The sequence below is a fragment of the Sturnira hondurensis genome, unplaced genomic scaffold (genome assembly GCF_014824575.4).
Source record: "Sturnira hondurensis isolate 20B ecotype Veracruz unplaced genomic scaffold, ASM1482457v3 Scaffold0016663, whole genome shotgun sequence".
NCBI lineage: Eukaryota > Metazoa > Chordata > Mammalia > Chiroptera > Phyllostomidae > Sturnira > Sturnira hondurensis.
Genome location: NW_028089294.1, coordinates 8,467,835 through 8,485,859, shown reverse-complemented (window position 1 = coordinate 8,485,859; position 18,025 = coordinate 8,467,835). Strand labels below are relative to the sequence as shown.

General features: G+C 47.7%; 1 protein-coding gene across 3 annotated transcripts in view; it reads left to right on the top strand.

Moving 5' to 3' along the window:
• The window catches only part of VIT (vitrin), a 95,855-nt gene that overhangs the window by 53,042 nt on the left and 24,788 nt on the right, over positions 1 to 18,025 (top strand). For 2 of the 3 annotated variants that reach the window (XM_037066685.1, XM_037066683.1), the window contains 4 exons: positions 3,204 to 3,398; positions 8,464 to 8,520; positions 13,788 to 13,832; positions 15,374 to 15,436. In XM_037066685.1, the coding sequence (XP_036922580.1) occupies positions 3,204 to 3,398; positions 8,464 to 8,520; positions 13,788 to 13,832; positions 15,374 to 15,436 (360 nt within the window). The remainder of the gene's footprint in view (positions 1 to 3,203; positions 3,399 to 8,463; positions 8,521 to 13,787; positions 13,833 to 15,373; positions 15,437 to 18,025) is intronic. The other variant, XM_037066684.1, reaches the window with a different exon arrangement.

Below are 18,025 nucleotides of genomic sequence, written 5' to 3'. Positions count from 1 at the left end.
CACGCCTGATGCCTGTACCTCACAGTGACCCTGAGGCAGAGTGCCAGTGGCACCCCACCTGCAGATAAGGAAGCTCACCCTCCGAAATGTCGGATCCCGTGCCATACGAGGGCACCACTCCAACTGACCCACACAACATTCGAATGCTGATCGTATCTCCTCAAAGGAGGTAAAGTGGGGGGAGAGACGTTACAGCCAAAAAAGAGCTTCTACTATAAAATCCATTTGGTTTCTACATTCTCCACATCAGGGATCATTCCCCAAACTTTTCTCTCTACCCTAAGCACCATGGCCCAGCTCATCGTCATCCACCCCCGGCAAGTACTTGCTCCGTGTGCCTGCGTCACTGACACCAAGAGGGGTCGGGGGACGCCAGGCAGGCGTTCTTGCACGTAAACTTCAAATGAGCAAAAGCCATAGTTAGAACATCAGATCAAGTATCGCTAGTGATGTCACTTGTCCCTCCACCAAACCGTCTCAACCTTCAATGACACTCTCACTGGGCATGAACTATTCTATTAGGAGATCGTGTATAGTTGTCACAGTGGGAAAAATTAAGTTCACTCATTCCTTTATTTATTCATTTACTCAATAACCAGATATTGAGTGCCTTCTAGGTACCAGGCACTGAGCTAAACGACAAGAATTCCAACAAAGAAGGGATACTTGGGATCTCGCTCAGCTTCAAAATACAGGGCTATCTCCTTAAAGTGATAGTCCCACCATGGGGTAAATTTCACCAACTCAAAAAATTCCAGTGCGACCTGTAAAAGGAGGGCCCCTGGGGTTCTGCTCTTTCTTAGGTGATAAATTCCTGCAGAAAGTGGGGGAAGCAGGAGAGCTGGAGGCCAGCGGCGGCCCAGGTCTTAGCCTGCCCCTATAACATGCCTCCTGATCCCTCCAGGAATGTGCGTTAACAGGTAGATCAGGTTGGGATGATCCCACAAAGCATAACCGCCTCCTTCTGTGGGGAATTCTTGCGCTCCAACAATAGGAAGTATCTCGATTTGCCCTGGGCAGCTCCTGCTGAGGACAGACATTCCTGAAATGTAAGTGCTGTTCGCCCAGATGCAAGGGACCACAGGCAGACAGCTGTTACGCGGCTGGAGCCTCAAGCTACTCTGAGCTAAACAAAAAGAGGCAAGTGTTTGATTGATAATCTGCAAGTAAGGTGTACTGTCAGTTTATTTACATATTTCTCTCCAAATTAATAAATATATCCCATTTCATAAAATACATAAGTGATCCTATTAAATGGCTCTTCCCTATATAAACGAGGTAGGTTGAACCTGGGGCTTCCTCTCCCTAAAGGGGCATCCGTGCTGGTAGCATTTACCAGAGGCTAAAATAGAAGAGTACTTCAGAGAAATTAGAAACTTCCCCGAGACTTGTTATGAAAACTCAACTCCTTTAAAGTAATGGAAATGCCATAAATCACAGGTTCGGCTTTGCCCAAGGACGGTGTGAGGACTGGCCAGCCCTCTGAGCCCGCTGCCGGCTCTTTAGCATTTTGTCCGGTACAGTCCACAAATTAAAGGTGGAACAGGGTAAATGAGGGATCTGTGTCCTGCCTTGACAGGCCACTGCCCACAGGGTGCTGTTTGCTGACCTGCTCCCCCAAGTCAATGCTTCGACTGCTGCAGAAGGTGACAGTGTCAGGGTTGAGGGAACGGACAGGTGCCAGTGCTGGGCGGTGGATCTGAGTACCCTGCCTACACAGTTCTCTGCAAAGCGGGTCCAGGGCCACGGTAGACACAGTTTTCCCAGCAGGCTGAACAGTGTGAAAGGGGAAGTTGGATGGTCCCCACAAAGGGGCAGCACCTTCTTATCTCAGGGGCTATCCTTCAGGCCGGCTGACCTGTGTACCAGAAACACAGCCACCCTGAGCCAAGTTAAGGCTGGAGCAGGGATGCTGTGGTAGGCTGAATCGTAGTCCCCCTTGCCCCTAAAAAACATCCATGTCATAATTCCTGGAACCTGTGAATGTCACTTTATATTGCAAAAATGGCCACTGCAGGTGTAATTAAGTTAGGGATCTTGAGAGGGGCAGAGGATCCTGAATTATCTGGGTAGACCCTAAATGCCATCACATGTGTCCTTGTAACATGTGCTGAGCTTTCACACGCACGCAGAGAGGGTTAGCGGAAGATGGAACAGAGAGCATTGAGGCCACTGGCCTTTAAGACTGGAGTAGTGTGGCCACAAGCCATGGTATGCCAGCAGCCACCAGGAACCACAACAGGCAGGAAACAAATTCTACCCAAGGGTCTCCCAGGGAGCACAGGCCCTCTGACACCTGCAGTTCAGCCAGGTGACACTGATATCCAACTCCTGGCCTCCAGACCTGTCAGAGGACACATTTCTGTTCTAAGCCGCCAGGTGTGTGGTAATTTGTCACGGCAGCCTAGGAAATGAATTTAGATGCTCAGACATAGAAGCTGGCAGAACCCGCCTCCATGGGGTCCTGCAGGCGTTTGTGAGGGGCCTGTTGCCCTCTCACAACTGGGGTGCTCTTCCTTTGTGGGGCCATTTTGTATCTCCTTCTGGCCCAAACCCACGGTTCTGAAGACAATCCCCAAGTGGGTAGCCACTTGTCCCCTTGCTCTAAACCTTCAGGGACACCCTCAGGGCAACCAGAGTAGTAACGAACTGAGACTCATCTTAAATTGCGAAAGCAATCTAGATTGTTGCACACGGATGAAGGCACCGTTTGGAAGCAGAAGCAACGTGATCCTTACAAGCTAATTAGTTCTGCTACTTCATTTGACAGATGAGGAAACAGGCCCAGAGGACTTAGTTGACTAGTCATGAAGCAGCCTACACTAGAAATCTAGAATGCATTCTCTAAAAGTAAAGTAAGTCATAGCGAAAGCCAAGAGTACCTTCTATCTGTAGGCTAATGCTAATTAAAACACCAAAAAGTTATGTTCATGACCCATTGCTTCTAGTGTCTAGAAAATTAATTTGGTGATTAATCATGTTGCTGCCTTGTCTACATTTTTGAGGCTTGAACCGTCACTTAAGCACTTGATTGTTAATCTTTGGTTTGTGTATCGGTTTATTGCTCTATCTAGATTGTGCATCCCTGCAGGGCAGGTAGGTTTTGTTCATAAGCTAGTGTTCAATAACTGCTTATCTTATTTCTGTCCTGAAAAGCCTCCTCGCTATTTGATAGGCCCCAGTGTAATCTCATTTTGTTACAGGTGAGGCCACAAAAGCCTATCCGCAGCCATCATCAGTTCCAGGGACAACTGCACAGCCAGTCACCCTGACACAGGTACCGGGGACCACCCCAGCAGAAGGCGCCCACACCACCTTGCCAAAGCCACCCCCATCTGCCAACTCTACCACCAGCAGCCCCAGACCACAGCCTGTAGGCCACAGGAGCCAGGAGCCAGGTCAGTAGGTAGACTGTTTCCACACGCAAGAAAGTGGGAGGCTGGTTTCTAGATTAGCCCCTTTGCTGAATGTCTGTGTGTAGTGGCCTTCTCCCACCTTTAGAACTGGGTGAGGGGGGTGGATGCCTGAGACCTGGGCCCGGGGATATATGGTTGTGCTCCCCCCAATTTAAGGGGTAAACCTGAGCCCAATAATAGTAGTTCAGGATCAACTATTATTCGCTAAGAGCTAAGCGAACCATGTAGAAGGGGCTTAAAATAGACTCAATAATAGGAACTTTGTTATCACACTTTTGAAGGTGGGATATCACATGAAACTTTCCCATTACAGAATCCCCATTTCTCCCAATGCTCAGTCGAAGGGATAGGAGGTTTCTGTGCAAATAGTCTTAAATTCTGTTTTGTTTTAAGAGATAAATTATAGACTCCTGGAAGCTTTCAAGATTAGTAACAAACAAAACCAAAAGAATCCCTTTAGGAAAAGCCAAGTAGCCAAAGCTTTTCTTCCTTTTCTGATTACTTTTGGTCTGACTACTTGTATGCATTTCCTAAGCCACGTTTTAGGTTTGACCAAAGTCCAGTTTATGGAATCAGTCTCAGTATTATCTCAAAAGGAAGCTTAGGAGCTCGTCCGTAGTTTCCACATAGTTTCCTTCAGTTTCCGTGGAAGCCACCCTGGGCTAACAAGTACCTCCCTCACTTCTAAAGGTCTTCAGGTAAGGGAGTGGAAAACTCCACCCCTGAAGCGCCACTATTGTCTCAGCAATTTGCTCCAAACATCTCCCACCTGGTGCCACTGTTTCCTTCAAGGAGGAAGCGCTCAGAACTTGTCCTCTGCAGCCTCACCTCCATCTTCCAAATGCTACGGCCACATAGAAATGGTCCTTCCCCTCTGTGTCAGAGCCCAGCCAGCTCTCATTCCATCATTTTATTTAACAAGCACGAATAGCACTCTCGATGTGTTATACACTTTCCTAACTGTCTTACAAATATTAGCCTAGTAAATCCTCAGAACAACCCTCTCAAGTAGATATATTACTTTCAACTTGACTGATCCATTGTAGTTACGAGGAAACCAAAAAGGAAGGTGGTGAGGAAACTAGCCCCAAATCCCACAGCTAGGCAGTGGCTGGGATTTGAACCCCAGCAGCCTGGCCTTCCTGTGACTCCCCTTGCAGGAGGCGCCCCTGCCGTACACCAACGCCTAGGCACTGATGAAGTGTCACAGATACAGGGCCTGACCCACCCTGACATGGAGGGGGTTGGTGGCAAGATTACAGGGCATTAGACACCATCAACTCCCACCACAATTAAGAATAAATAATGGAACATAGATAGTCCATACTTTCTGTATACCAGACAACCTGCACACATTATTCTATTTAATCTTCCCAACAAGCCTATGAAATAGAGATGATTAGTAGTCTATTCAGTGAACAACTATGGTAGAAGCTATGATATGAAGTCCCCAAATGAAAATGCCATAAAAATAATTTCTGAAGTACAACAGATATCCCCCCACCATCCTGTCATTCAACTCAGGCCGATACGAACACAGGCACTCTATGGCTAACAGCAAAGGAGAAGACACTTAGGAAGCCTGCTGGGGCGGGCAGGGGTCCCATAGGCAGACGTTTTCCTTTCTCTTAATTTTAGGCTGTAGACTTTGGGGCCCTTGATTCTTTCAAAGACTTTTGAGTAGCCGAGTAAGTTTTTGTTTGCTCCTCATGTCTCCTTAGAGGACATCAATTTTTGCATAACACATATAATTAAACATGTGGTGTATTTGCTTGGCTCCACTGGAAGCTTGGAAATCCTGTTACAAGTTGGGCCTGTGCTTATGGAAAACCTCAAGCAACTTGAAGTAGTGGCTCCCAACCTGGCAAAGCTGCATTATTCCTGGCTTGGGAACAGGAGCCTTGGATGACAGCCTCCCCGCCCTTCAGCGTTCCTTCTTCATCCCTGTCCAGCGCCCGCGCCCCTCCTGCCCCACAGACTTCTGGGCAAGGACTCCCAGAGCAAGCGTCCACGCAGCAGGCCCTGGAATTGCTAAGAAAGGAGCCAGACCAGGGAGGGGGCGGGGAGGAAGAGAGGACTTTTAGCAACTTGTATTGGCTACTCTAAGGACCTGCAGGACTGACGAAAAGTGAAAACTGATGTGTTTAGACCTACATCTTTTTACCATAACAACTTTACTGAGATACTTTTCACCTACCATATAATTCACCCATGGAAAGTGTAGAATTCAATGGCTTTTAGCATGTGCACGAAGTTGTGCATCATTACTACAATCAATTTTAAAACATTTGATCACCCAAACAAGAAACCCTGGACCCCATTGAATCACTCACTAGGTCACCCTCATCTCTCCCTCCTCCAGCCCTAGTTTACCATCTCTACGTTCATGAATGCCTACCTTAACCTACGGCTATAGATGTTTGTTGTAATATCCTATGCCAACGATATTAAGTAATATTCAGTTTACAAATAACTCCCTTGTGTCTTCAAATGAGCTGGACATATTCTGCCAATTATAAGAGAGTAACTCTACTGCTGATAGCAAGGGAGTTGTATTTAAATATCAAGGGTGGTTTTTTCTCTTATTTTGACTGCAGTCAGAAAATTCTAGAAATGACTTGGATGAGGGTGTTCTAATTCACTTATTTATTCAACCTATATTTATTGAGTGTCTACTATGTGTCAGGCACTGTTCTAGGATCTTGGGCTACTTGGGTGAACACACCCCACCAAGATCCCTGCAGCAGGTCACTCCAGCCTAAGACATGGGAGAAGTGTGCAGCTGGAACAGGAGCCGCCTGCACTTGGGGTCCATGACTCATCTGTGCTCTACAATGAGGCACAGAACTGCCTCTCAGACAGGACACAGGAACCTGGAGGGATTTCAGCAGGAAGGAGAAAGTGTGTGGCAGGAAAACACAGGAGAAGAGACTGAGGTAGGTGAGAGGACTCCAAGGAAGATAGGGCTGGACACCAAGGCCTCAGAGCCCCCTAACTGATCCATGAATGTGCAAAGTTAACAAGATATTGAGGAAAAAAACCTCAAGGCTGAGGGTAAGGGATCCAAGAGCCAGAGTGACAGAGACCTCCTCTCCCAGGCAGGAGTGGGACTGTTCTGCAGGGAGAGGCTCTATGGCACCCACAGGAGCCCGGAGGCCACAGAGCTCCAGGGCCTGGAGTGGTCGGGAGAGAGGGGGCTGGAGGGCAGCCGAGAGAACCATATCTATACATATGCTGAGGAAGGAGCTCTGGAAAAGATGGCCTACCTACAGAGTCAGCTGAATTGACCACAGGTCTACGAGGCAGAGTGGCTATTCCCAGCATTGTTTTCCTGGTTAGGTTCATTTTAAGCAGTTCCACTGTGGCCTCATCTGATCTAGCAAATTAAAGGCCTCCACCAGGAAGGGTAGACCAGGGAGGGAAGCAGAGAGCCACCTCGTGTCCAGGCACGGCGATGGGCCTGATCATTCACCTTTGCACCGCACCCTCTGTCAAAGAGCAGCTGGACAGAAGGAAGTGGTGAAACCTGCGGCGGGAAGGGGACCAGCATCTGTAACTGCCCATCCCTTCCTCCCGCAATTTCCCTTTCCACCAACACTTATCTCATCTCTGAAAGTTTAATTTCCTTAAGGTGTCTGGGGAAGGTTTTTCTTACAATCCAGTCTTACAAATAGGAAGACAAGCATTCCAAAAGAAAAATGGGTGAAGGTCATGACCAGGCAAACCAGAGTGGAAGAACTATAAACAGCCAATAAAAGTAACAGGAAATGGTTGACCTCACCAACAATAAGATAACTGCAAATTAAGCAACATGTCATTTTTCACCAATTCGCATTGGAAATTGATAATTCACAGTTACAGCAGACTGTGGAAAAATGACCTAGGATTTTAACTCACAAAAAACATATTCTAAGGTAATCACCAGCCACAGGTGAAAAGCAGCCAGGACACAGATGGTGTTCATAACAAAACTAAATGGAAAAGAGCTCATTGTCCACCATCAAAGCAGTCAAAGAGGTTCCTATGCAGCTATTAAAGTCGTGATGACGACACGCACTTACTGACAGGAGAAGACTGGCCCGTGACAAATTGTGAGTTCAAAGAAGTGGGCTACCAAGCAGCGTGGGCGCCAATCTCAGGTTTGTTGCTGTGTGCTGTGCAGAACACTGTGTAAAAGGGGATGCAACACCAGACACCAAACTGTTACACCAGTGGAGACTGTGTACGCAACACCAGGGATTGCATGGCAAGTGATTTCTCACTCTCCTTAGCACGTACACTCACAGTGAGCATGCGTTGTCTTTATAATTAGACTAAAGCTATTTTGAGTCACGTCTAAATAACTGGCACAAAGGCAAAGGGAATAGAACATTGATGGCAGGTAGATTTCATTGCAAGAGAAGCTGATGGTTTTCCATGACCTCTTATCTTTTCCCCTCCATGAAATTTGGTTCTTTCCCTCAGCTGCTTTTACGGGACCCTCTTTCTCCCAAAGGGATTTTGCATCTCTCTTTACAGAATCTCCCATCAACCTTCTCCTTTTTAAAACCTTGCTTCAGAGACATTGCCCAATGGATAATGAATGCTGAAGCTTATTCCATCCTCTCACAGAGTAATTAAGGAGAACCCATTGTGTACCTTTAAAAACGACTGAACGCTAATGCTGTTTGCCTCAATGCCATGTTAACACCGTTTAAGCAAATTGCTAAATGTTAAGTGACATTTCTATTGAAGGATTACTTTAACCTCCTCAGAAGTGGCACAGTCGAAAAGAATTATTTTAAGAATGATGAAGTATAAAGAAGTACAGCTTTTGTAAAGGATGTAAAATACAAGGGTTATTATTACCTGGAATTTTCATTCAGTGTTTTGAGTTAAATTCTTTTTTTTTCCCCATTTCAATGCCTCCTCTGGGGCAGGTTCAGACTGCCCAAGGACAAGCTTTACCTTGGTTATGGCCTTGGTAATGTCTTCTAGGTTAGATCATGTAAAGAATGAGAACAATTAGAGTAAAATTTATTCTCTGACTGCTCAAATGTTATTACAGATCTCGGGTCCACCACCATCTTCCCAAACAGCAAAAACAGCCCTTGTGCCAACCCAGGTAAGAACCTAAACTCACCTTTCTCCCTACTGATGAAAGTTAAGCTTGTTTACACAAGTGCTATCTTTACAAATCCTTGCCATTCGACTTAAATTCGGACAGAGAGCATTAAGCCAGTTATGTTAACAAAAAAGACAGCTCAAGGGCCCAACTTGTAAGGAAACTTGTAAGAAAAGTAAGGAAGCCTTACAATAGGCAAAGCTTTCACTCATCACCATTCCCGGGGAGCAATTTTGGGGGGTTGTGATAGAAATTCCTAAGGATTCGGTAACTAGGTTCTTATTGACCTGAAAAGGGATACTCTCTGGGGCTCACACTTCAGGAACTAGGGTAAAAGAAAGAGAAATTGTTATCATTTTCCAGGAAAGGGCAGAGCTAAGTTTGCCCAGGTACTCCTATGATATGGGGAATAAAATACATTCTCCTCCAGGATTTCTCCTATGAATCGTGACACTCCCTGGCTTCCCTCTGCTCACTTCTGTGTGCAGCCCTGACAGGTTCGTCCTAAGCACTGGGAATGCAAAGGGATGAAGCAAGTTCTTTTGAAGTTGTTCAAGCCCGCGGCAATTAGAAGGGAAAATCGAGTTCGCTTAGATGCTTTCTGCTAACTCTGAGCCCTGAGCACATAGACTCTACAGAAGTACAAAATTCCCTTTGCAGCCTTGGGGCGTTAGGATGGGGGCCAGACCCCCAAGGAAAAGAGACTAGTATTTCTTTTGCTGGCGGATACCTGCTTGTCCTCCATATGTTAAAAGACTCCTAGAAACTGTAGGTTTTGCTTTGATGCCAGATCAGAGCAGAGGCTCCCTGAGGTCCTCAGACAGTGCTAGCAGCTTCTACAAGCTTCATGATTGTACCTTTGCTAATGTACCTGCTGTCATTCTGGACAAAGGGCTTAAGAATCAGATCGCTGGGCAGAGCAAGAACTTCAAGGCCATTTTAGGCCTTAACAGGCCCAGGGGACTGATTGTTCCGGCAGCCAAGCATGGGGCACTCCTCCCTCCCATCCCCTTGGCCAGGATCTCAGCCTCCTCTGCAACCCCCCAAAGTAGGGCCAACTACAGAGAGCTCAGCTGACTTCCAAGGAAAAGTGTGAACTAAGGCATTTTCATCAGGGGGCAAAACAAGGGAAAGGAAGCAGGCTGCTGGCTGCATGCAGATCGGCTGACCCTGTGTAATCCCCTCAAGCATCCCAGCACAGGATTCTCCAGGAGCTGCCATCCAGGGACCTGCCAGAGCGGGGTCAGCCTGGCGAGGCCGCCCGCTGCTCACCACCCCTGCTCTGCTTCATTTGCAATCACCTTCCTCCCCACCACACACTGCTGGCCTCAACTCCAGGCCACCCGAGTTTGCGGGCCCGCCAAGTTGTTTTAACCTCTAGAAAATGTCTCTTGGCTTCTCCGTCTGTTCTGTGTGTTAAAGAGATGCTCAAAGAGATGTGTGCCAGTCCAGATACCCAACAGCTCCCACTGGCTTGGGTTTGCTGGAGAGGCCCCCCACCTGGGAACACTGTGTCCTCACCTTGCCTATCCCAGGACAAAGCACAAACACCCAGACACACCAGTGGAATCAGACATGGCTAGGGATGTGGTTGGCAACAAGACGCAGTACTTATCTCCAGGTCCTACTTTTCACTGCCCAGAGACCCAAGGTTGTTTTCAGCACATGCCCACATTCTCTTCTCCTAACCACTGTCTCTCTACTGTTGAATAAGTCTCTCTCTGTTTCTTCTCCATTCTCTTCATGCTCCCAATAATTACGCCCTATTTCACTGAGCTGTACAGAGGCTCCCAGTTCCTTTTTTTTTAAGGGGATTTTAAATATTTATTTATTTATTTATCTTTTAGAGGGGACAGGAAGGAGAGAAGGAGAGAAATATCAATGTATGGTTGCCTCTCGTGTGTCCCCTGCTGGGAACTGGCCTGCAACCCAGGCATGTGCCCTGACTGGGAATCAAACTGCGATCGTGTGGTTCGCAGGCCTGTGCTCAATCCACTGAGCTACACCAGCCAGGGCCCCAGCTCCCTTTTTACCACCAACTCCTACCCACCATTGCTCCCTCCACCATCCTTACTGCAGCTTTGCTTCCCTTTTGCTTCCCTGCAACCTCAGACCTTCCCACAAAGTCCCAGAGAGTCCTTGACTTGGAGCCTCTCCTAGTCCAGATGCCCCACCCGCCAATAGGTCCTGCAGGTGGAGGGAAGCCTCCCTTGCACACCGAATAAAGGCAGCTCCTTCTGCTGGACCTCGCCCTCCCAGCAGACCCCTGGGCTGGGACTGCAGCCACCTGTGCTAGTACGGCTGTTCCTGCCATTTTCCCGGGAGGAAGTAGGAGTGGTGTGCTGCCAAAGGCTTCAGTTAGAACTAGGTGACTTTCCCCCAGAACCACCCTTTTGCCGTCCAGCTTCATGGTACCATGAGCTCTGTTTGATCAAATCAGCTTCACTGGTCTGGAAACTTAACCATGGAGTTAATGTTCTTTCCATGAAAAAAGCCTGCCAGATCCCAAACAAACACACCACACCAAGCTCTCGAGGGTAAATTTGTAAAGCTGGGCCTGTTGACTTCACTGCTGTGATGGCTCATGCCCAGGACCTCTGTTTTCAGTGTTCCCATGGTCATGGCTCCCACACTGCAGCACCTGCTCTCTATGTGCTTCCTGGTTCACTGCAGCAAGAGGAAGTTCACAGGAAGTGTGCAGCCCTTGGGGCAGGAAGCCAGGACCCACAAGAGGAAGTGTGGAGATTCTGCCTCTCAGATGCCACCCCCTCCTAAAACTGCACCCAGGGGAGTCACTGGGGAGAAACCAGAGAGCGGAAGGGCCACCTGTGCTTCTGTTCTAAAAATCTACAGGCCATGTGTTGCAGCTCCCACTTGGGTCCCTTGCTGGTGACTCCCAGATGTGCTGGGGACAGAAGGGGCTGTAACCAGTGCAAAAACATCACTGGGGTCTTAGAGTGGGGGTGGTTCCAAGCCCTCACATTACAGGTGGTGTGCCAAGGAGTGAGCTCTTCGGTGGCCTAACCACGTGCCCAGAAACTCTGGAGCAACAACGACTGGTCACGAGTGATAAACAGATAGTGGTTCAGTGTGGGCTCGGGACCTGCCTGCTGGGCTTGAAGTTCACTCTGCCACTCCCCGGGCAGGAGTTACCTCACCTGTGACATGGCATCATCGCTGTATCTATCTCCATGGGTCCTTGTGACCTAACCTTGTCACGTGCGTGGCCAGTGCCTGACACTAAGTACGCTCTCGGTAACAGTAAATGTTAATGGTTTCTGCATCTTTACCCTGCAAGTCATTCAGAACCGATACTTGTCTTAGACAGTGACTGCCTCTATGATGTGGCCGAGCAAGGGTTGTTACCAAATTAATTCCCTGTTTTTGTAGGAGTGCCTCACACTGCTCAGAGTGAGTTTTTAAATACATTTCCCACCAGAGGAGGCAGGGCAGGACAAGTGTGTGACTTCAGCTTCAACAAAGGAGACTTAAGATCAGAGAGGGCAGCAACTACAAGTCCCCAGCTAGTGTCTGGTGGACACAAGACAAGTCTTCCCACTCCTCACTCCTCTTTTCCACACCACCCTATGACCCAACACAAGACTGCAGATTTACTTCCTTCTCATTACAACCGAGTCCAAGAACACCAAGTCTCAGCTGTCCAAATATTTTTCAGCCCTTAGCTTTCGGATAGAAATGATCTGGTTCTAACTTGTCCCAAGTAAGTGGAAGTGGCACCAATAGGATTGGCCTCCAGCACAGGAGTGAGAGGCTTGGAGTCCCGAATGTTGGGGGCTCTCTGTCTCCTGCTGAGCAATATGGCACCCAGCATTTTAATTCTTCCTTCCATTCAAGGGTGCTGGGCAGCACCTGAGATGTCACCAGCACCTTTTTTTTTTTTAGGGAAAGGGCAAAGTGCATATTTTTTACCAATAGGTGGCAATAGAGTTAAAAGACTACAGCAGCAGAATGTTTAAACATATAAATCATAAAATATTTTGAACGTGGCAATCCTTTCACCCAGTCTGCTAATGTTATTCACAAAGGAACTGAGGTTCCCAGAGGGCATGTGACTTGATTAAGGTCACACGACTGGTTAATGGCAGAGCTAAACTACACTCAGCTCTCACCGATGAACCAGAATGGGCAAGGGCACAGAGTGACTTCCCAAAGAGCTTGGTATCTTAGTCGTGTGGGAAAAAATCGCTTTTTTTACGTGTTAATAATTCTAGCATGAAGCAATGCTGATGGTCTTTAAGAAATTGCACAGTTGATTATGCCTCTGCTTTCGGCTTTCTCAGCTGCAGGTGGGTGGGGGAGTGAGGGAGGAAGAATGGAGAGAGGGAAAGAAACTGCTGTTTTGGTGCCCATTTGCGACTTCCTACTGCCGCTGTGCTGCCTCAGAGCCCCTCCCAGCCATGATTCCCGCCAGCAGGTCAGGGGCTGTTGGGTCCCTGAAGAATCTCCCCTTCCTTAGCACCCTTTCTACTTTATGAGCACCAGTGTGTGTGTGCGTGTGCGTACGTGTGCATGTGCGAGGGTGTGTGTGGAGGGAGACAGGGGAGCAGGCAACATTTTACTGCAGCTAGAATGCCAGGTGCCACTTCGCTTTATTCTGCGGAGGCACACAGTGAGAAGCAGAGCCTTAGGAAATGAGTGCCTGCTCCCTGATGGGGCCACATTTCCACCGTGTAATTTCACGGAAGAGAACACAAACAGGTGGGTGGGTGGGACAAATGTACCTAGGATGATGTTGGATACACACTGTGTGCTCAGTGAGCATGGAGGAATGGATGAGTGGATAAAGATTTCAGATAGATACAATGAAAAAATATTCTCAAAGTCTCAATACTCTAAGAAAGAATGCACTACTTTGGTTGTATATGTAATGAGTTCCCTGTCTCTGGAGGTATTCAAGCACTAGCCATCTACTCATTTGGTAAGGATGTTGTAGAAGCATGCTGGGGGTTGGTTTGGGTTGGATGACCTTTTAGTTCCCCTTGAATCCCAGGATTCTCATTATTCCACGATTCTTGATGCACAGTGAAAGAAAGAACAGGGAAAAGATGTTTTTGTCTCTGGCTTCAAGACCTTTACGTGAGAAAATCCCATGCATCCCAGGGTGCTTCACCCAAAAGGCTGGCCCCATGCCCCTTCACCAAACGTTCTGCTGACTGGAAACTGTGACCATCCTGGGAGTTCACTTGAGGGATTCTACTGATTTCATCTAAATAACAAGTTTGTTTCTTTTTTATTTTGAAAATCAGGGGACGCAGACTTGTGGAAACGTGGACTGGTGCTTTTAGATGCAGGTAATGATACAGCCCAACCACCTCACCATGACTAGATGGAGGTGCACGGGGTTAGGCTAGGGAGTCTAACAGTGGGGAGTCCAACAGTGGGGGGGGCGGGGCCAGAGGCAGTCTCCTCCTCCCAGACTGGGGCCTGATGACCACACAGGCGCATGTTGGGATGCCCACAAGCAGGCCTGGGGGAAGGGACAACAGTGGATAACAAAGGAAAGGCACACTGTAAAGACCACTTGCCAGAAGGGAGTGAGTTCCCTGCCCCCAAGGTGGATTTCGATCCTCACTCCATTTCTATTCCCCTTTATTTATTTATGTTTTTGCAATGGGTATTCAGGTTTTCCCTTCCCCCGAATGAATGCTATTCACCATTTACTGCGTGGAGTGCTGGAAACTCCAATAAACACGGCCCTCCGGGTACCAGGGCAGACTTCACTGATAGGGGGGAAGCGGAGGTGGAGCAGGGGACTCAGGCTTTGGACTCACATTTCTTCCCCTACCTCCCACATGGAGCCCTGGGCAGTTCCTCTGAGAGGCTGCTGGCTGAGAAATGCCAGTAGACACCCAAAGTGAATTTTTCAAATGATGTGAGGAAGTGGGATGAGCAAGCTGACCTTTAATGGGAAGATGAAATCATGTGCTTTGCAAACTGGAAAAACCAACAAGCCAGGAGAAAACTCACTGCAGCCAGGAGTAAGCAGAACCCCCAGCTCCTTCCTTCACTGCTGGAAACTGAATGGGGTGGGGGAGGGGGGGTGGGGCGGGGGGGGGGGGGGTTAAGCATCCTGAACACAGGGAGACTCCCTTTAGGTGTGGCACTCTGCCTGCGAAGCTCATTGGCCTTACCGAGACTAAAAGTGTTCTTACGTATTGTCTTTTAAGTCCTTAAATAATATATGCGTGATCTTGGCTCCCACATAAACAACTTCTAAAAGAAAAAAAATCCCTGAGGCTGAAATGCAGCTCAGACACACAGCTTCTCAAAGCACAATCGCTTCAGCATCTTTACCTCATACCTCAGAGGGGCTGCATGTGAGACCCTCTTGTCTGTTTGATTTACTCGTATCTCCTCTGTTCCCCTCCAGTTTACACCCAACCTCATTAGATGGTCCGCCTGTGTCTCACCCAGCTTTGTTTATTGATCCAGCCACCAAATGTTGGCTGAGGACCTACATGTGATGGGCAAGGCACATGCCCTGACCTCGAGACGGAGGGTTAAATTGTACTGGCAAAGCACTTAACCTTTTCGATAAGGAAACCAAACCTCAAATAGAGTAAGTTAACAGGCATTAGGAAACAGGACTCAAGTTTTTTGACTTCAAGCCCCCTGTGAGCACCAGCAGAGCCCTGTGTCTTTAGTAGGCTGCTAGTTAAGAGTAATCTATTATTATCTCTTAAGATGGGGGTGGTGTTGGGAAGAGAACTGTTACCAATAAGCCAAGTTCCCCCCTGAGCTGGGTGTGAATATCCACTATGCTCCAAACCCTGGGTAAGGCCAGATGCTTCCTGCCCTTTCCGGTCACCGAAAGTTTTACTTCCCTCTCCAGGATTTGTTCCAAAGGAAGAATCAAGCACACAGTCGTTGGACCCCATGTTCCAGGGAGACCCAAGTAAGTTGCTTACCAGCGAGAAACCCAGAGTGGCTCTGACGTTTGATTGGCTCTCTCCTCTCTAGCCACTCACTGCACCCAAACCCTACCGCCCCCCCCTACTGTGGATCTAGCATCTCCTCCCTTCTGCCGCGCTGTTCTAAGGGGAAAGGGAAGTCCTGAAGGAGTGACCCTCTCTATGTGCATGCGGGAGAGAGGGCCAGATGTTTAGAATATCACCATGGCAACAGCATGGGATGGAATGGGGAGACAAGGGTAGATGAAGAGAGGAGACTTGCTGGCCAGCAGGGCCGATGGTCCGATGGAGACGATAGTAGACAGAGACACAGGCAGACTCAATAAAGAAGGCAGAATCTAGAGGGTTAGAGGAGGAGGTGGTGAAAGAGAGGGAGCGGTTAACGATGAGCTGAGCGACCGCGGTAGAGAGCGCTGCCATGAGAACTACTGCGAACAGAGCGGGTGGGGCGAGGAGATCACGTACGTCATCATCCGCCAGACTTTCAGGTTAGTAGAGTTGACTACCCAGCCGTGACGTTAGAAGGACCAGCCCAGCCAGAAATTTAGAATTGGAAGATGAGCTGTGGTTCAAAGCCAAGGCTATGAGAACAGGAAATGGGACCTGGAGAGGTGGGAGGAAGAAACAGAGGACTTAAACCTGAAGAACTTTAATGCTAAATAGGTGGAAGCGAAGCTACCTGAGGACACAAGAAAGGAGGGACCAAAGAAAAAGAGAAAAACCAGGAGGGAGTTGGGTGTGCAAGCCAAAAAGAGCATCTGCAAATTCCCCCAGGAATTCACTACCCTTCAGCCACCACTGGGCTATGACAACCTCTCTGCATATGAGAATCACCTGAAGACATTTTTAAAAATTAAAGATGCCCAATTGCTGCCTCATACCTACTGAATCTGACTCTATCTAGATCTTGCTATTATTCAAAGTGTGATCTGGGGACCAGAAGTATCGCCATCACTTGGGAGCTCGTTAGCAATGCAGATTACCGGGCTCCGCTCCAGACTTGATGAATCAAGTAGTTCCTTTGCTCACTGACCCTTAAGAAGCACAGCCCAGAGTGATTCACAGACGTCTTTGTTTGTTGATGCATAAGTGACTGATATTTATCAAGGGTTAAGAAACAATGGCCTGATGTATTTATATGGCCAAAGCATTAATCTATGAATTGTACTTTGTTGGAGAAAACCAAAGCAATTAAGAAAATTGGTAGACTGATTCCTGTAGACAATATATCTTACCTTTTCCTCCTAGTCCTTCAATGCCTACCATAACAAGTCACTGACACTAAACATTTCATAACCCAATCTACCCTTTGGCATTGACATCATCTCAATACGAGAAAGCCACTAGGTCTCAGGGAGTACATGCTCTGAGATGGAACCATTGTCATCAGAACATTCTGAAAAAGGGGGAGCAAAGGTGACCCCAATATCAGCCATCAGGCCAGTGAGTGAAGAGAACTAAGCAAATAGAAAAACACCTTGCTTTTTTAAAACCTGGTTACAAAAGGAACATGTCCATCCTGAATACAGTCCAAGATGTAAGAAATAAGGAGAAAAATGGTCAATGAGGAACCAAAACATAGGCTAAAAAACCCATGTATTCCATTTCATTCATTTAAAAAGAAAATTCCCTTTGGCCCTTACTCTAATGAATAGTTATTCAAAAACACAGTGTTCATTTTAAAAGGCATATTGAACTACTCAGCTGACATCTGGAAGGCAAACCCTCTGCAGGAGTGCTTCTCCAACTTTAGAGTGCACTCGAATCACCTGGAGATCTTGTTAAGATGCAGGTCCAACTCTATAACCTGGGTGGAGCCTGGGAGTCACATTTCCAGCAAACCCTAGAGGACCAGTGGGCAGCAAGCCCTAAAGAACACCACTGCCACCTACCGGCAGCAATTTACATCGCAAGCCCAGACCTGGGAAAGAAGGAGCAAGCTGTTTGGGGTACACCCTACAAGCCATAAACAGTTCTGCTTGACTTTTGCCTTTTATCCCAGGTTTTAGTGGCATTTTTAAACTCTATTTCCTGACTTGTTTCTTCCAATCCTCATCTGAAGGATCATGGTTAGGCATAGGCAGCTTGGGGGCAGCAAGGACAGGGGAAGCCAGCTGAACAGGAAGAGTCAGCAGGCACTGTCCGTGCAGCAAGGAAGTAGAAGCTCGCAAGAGCTGCTGATGAGCCGAGCCACCAACTCCAGATGGAGGGGAACCAGCCCACAGAGGTCCCCGTCACAGCCCACTTCTCTCGTTTAAATTGCCATGAACCACTGCAAAAAAAATAAAGCACATTCTCACATGTAACTCTTCCCCTAATCTGCCAATTCTGTAATAGTACCCTTTACTAAAGATTTCTCATCAATTTTGCTTAAAACTGTGTAAATTCATGTCCGTTTCTCACTTTCATTAAAAAAAAATAAAGATGGGCCATCCGAGCAGGGATGGGTGGGGCGGAGGACGGCAGAGAAGGAGAAAATGGGACACCTGTAACGGAATAAACAAGAATAAAAGAAAAAGAAAAAACTCACTGCCTACAGGGCTTCTCCTCCGGTCACACGGAACCAACGCAAC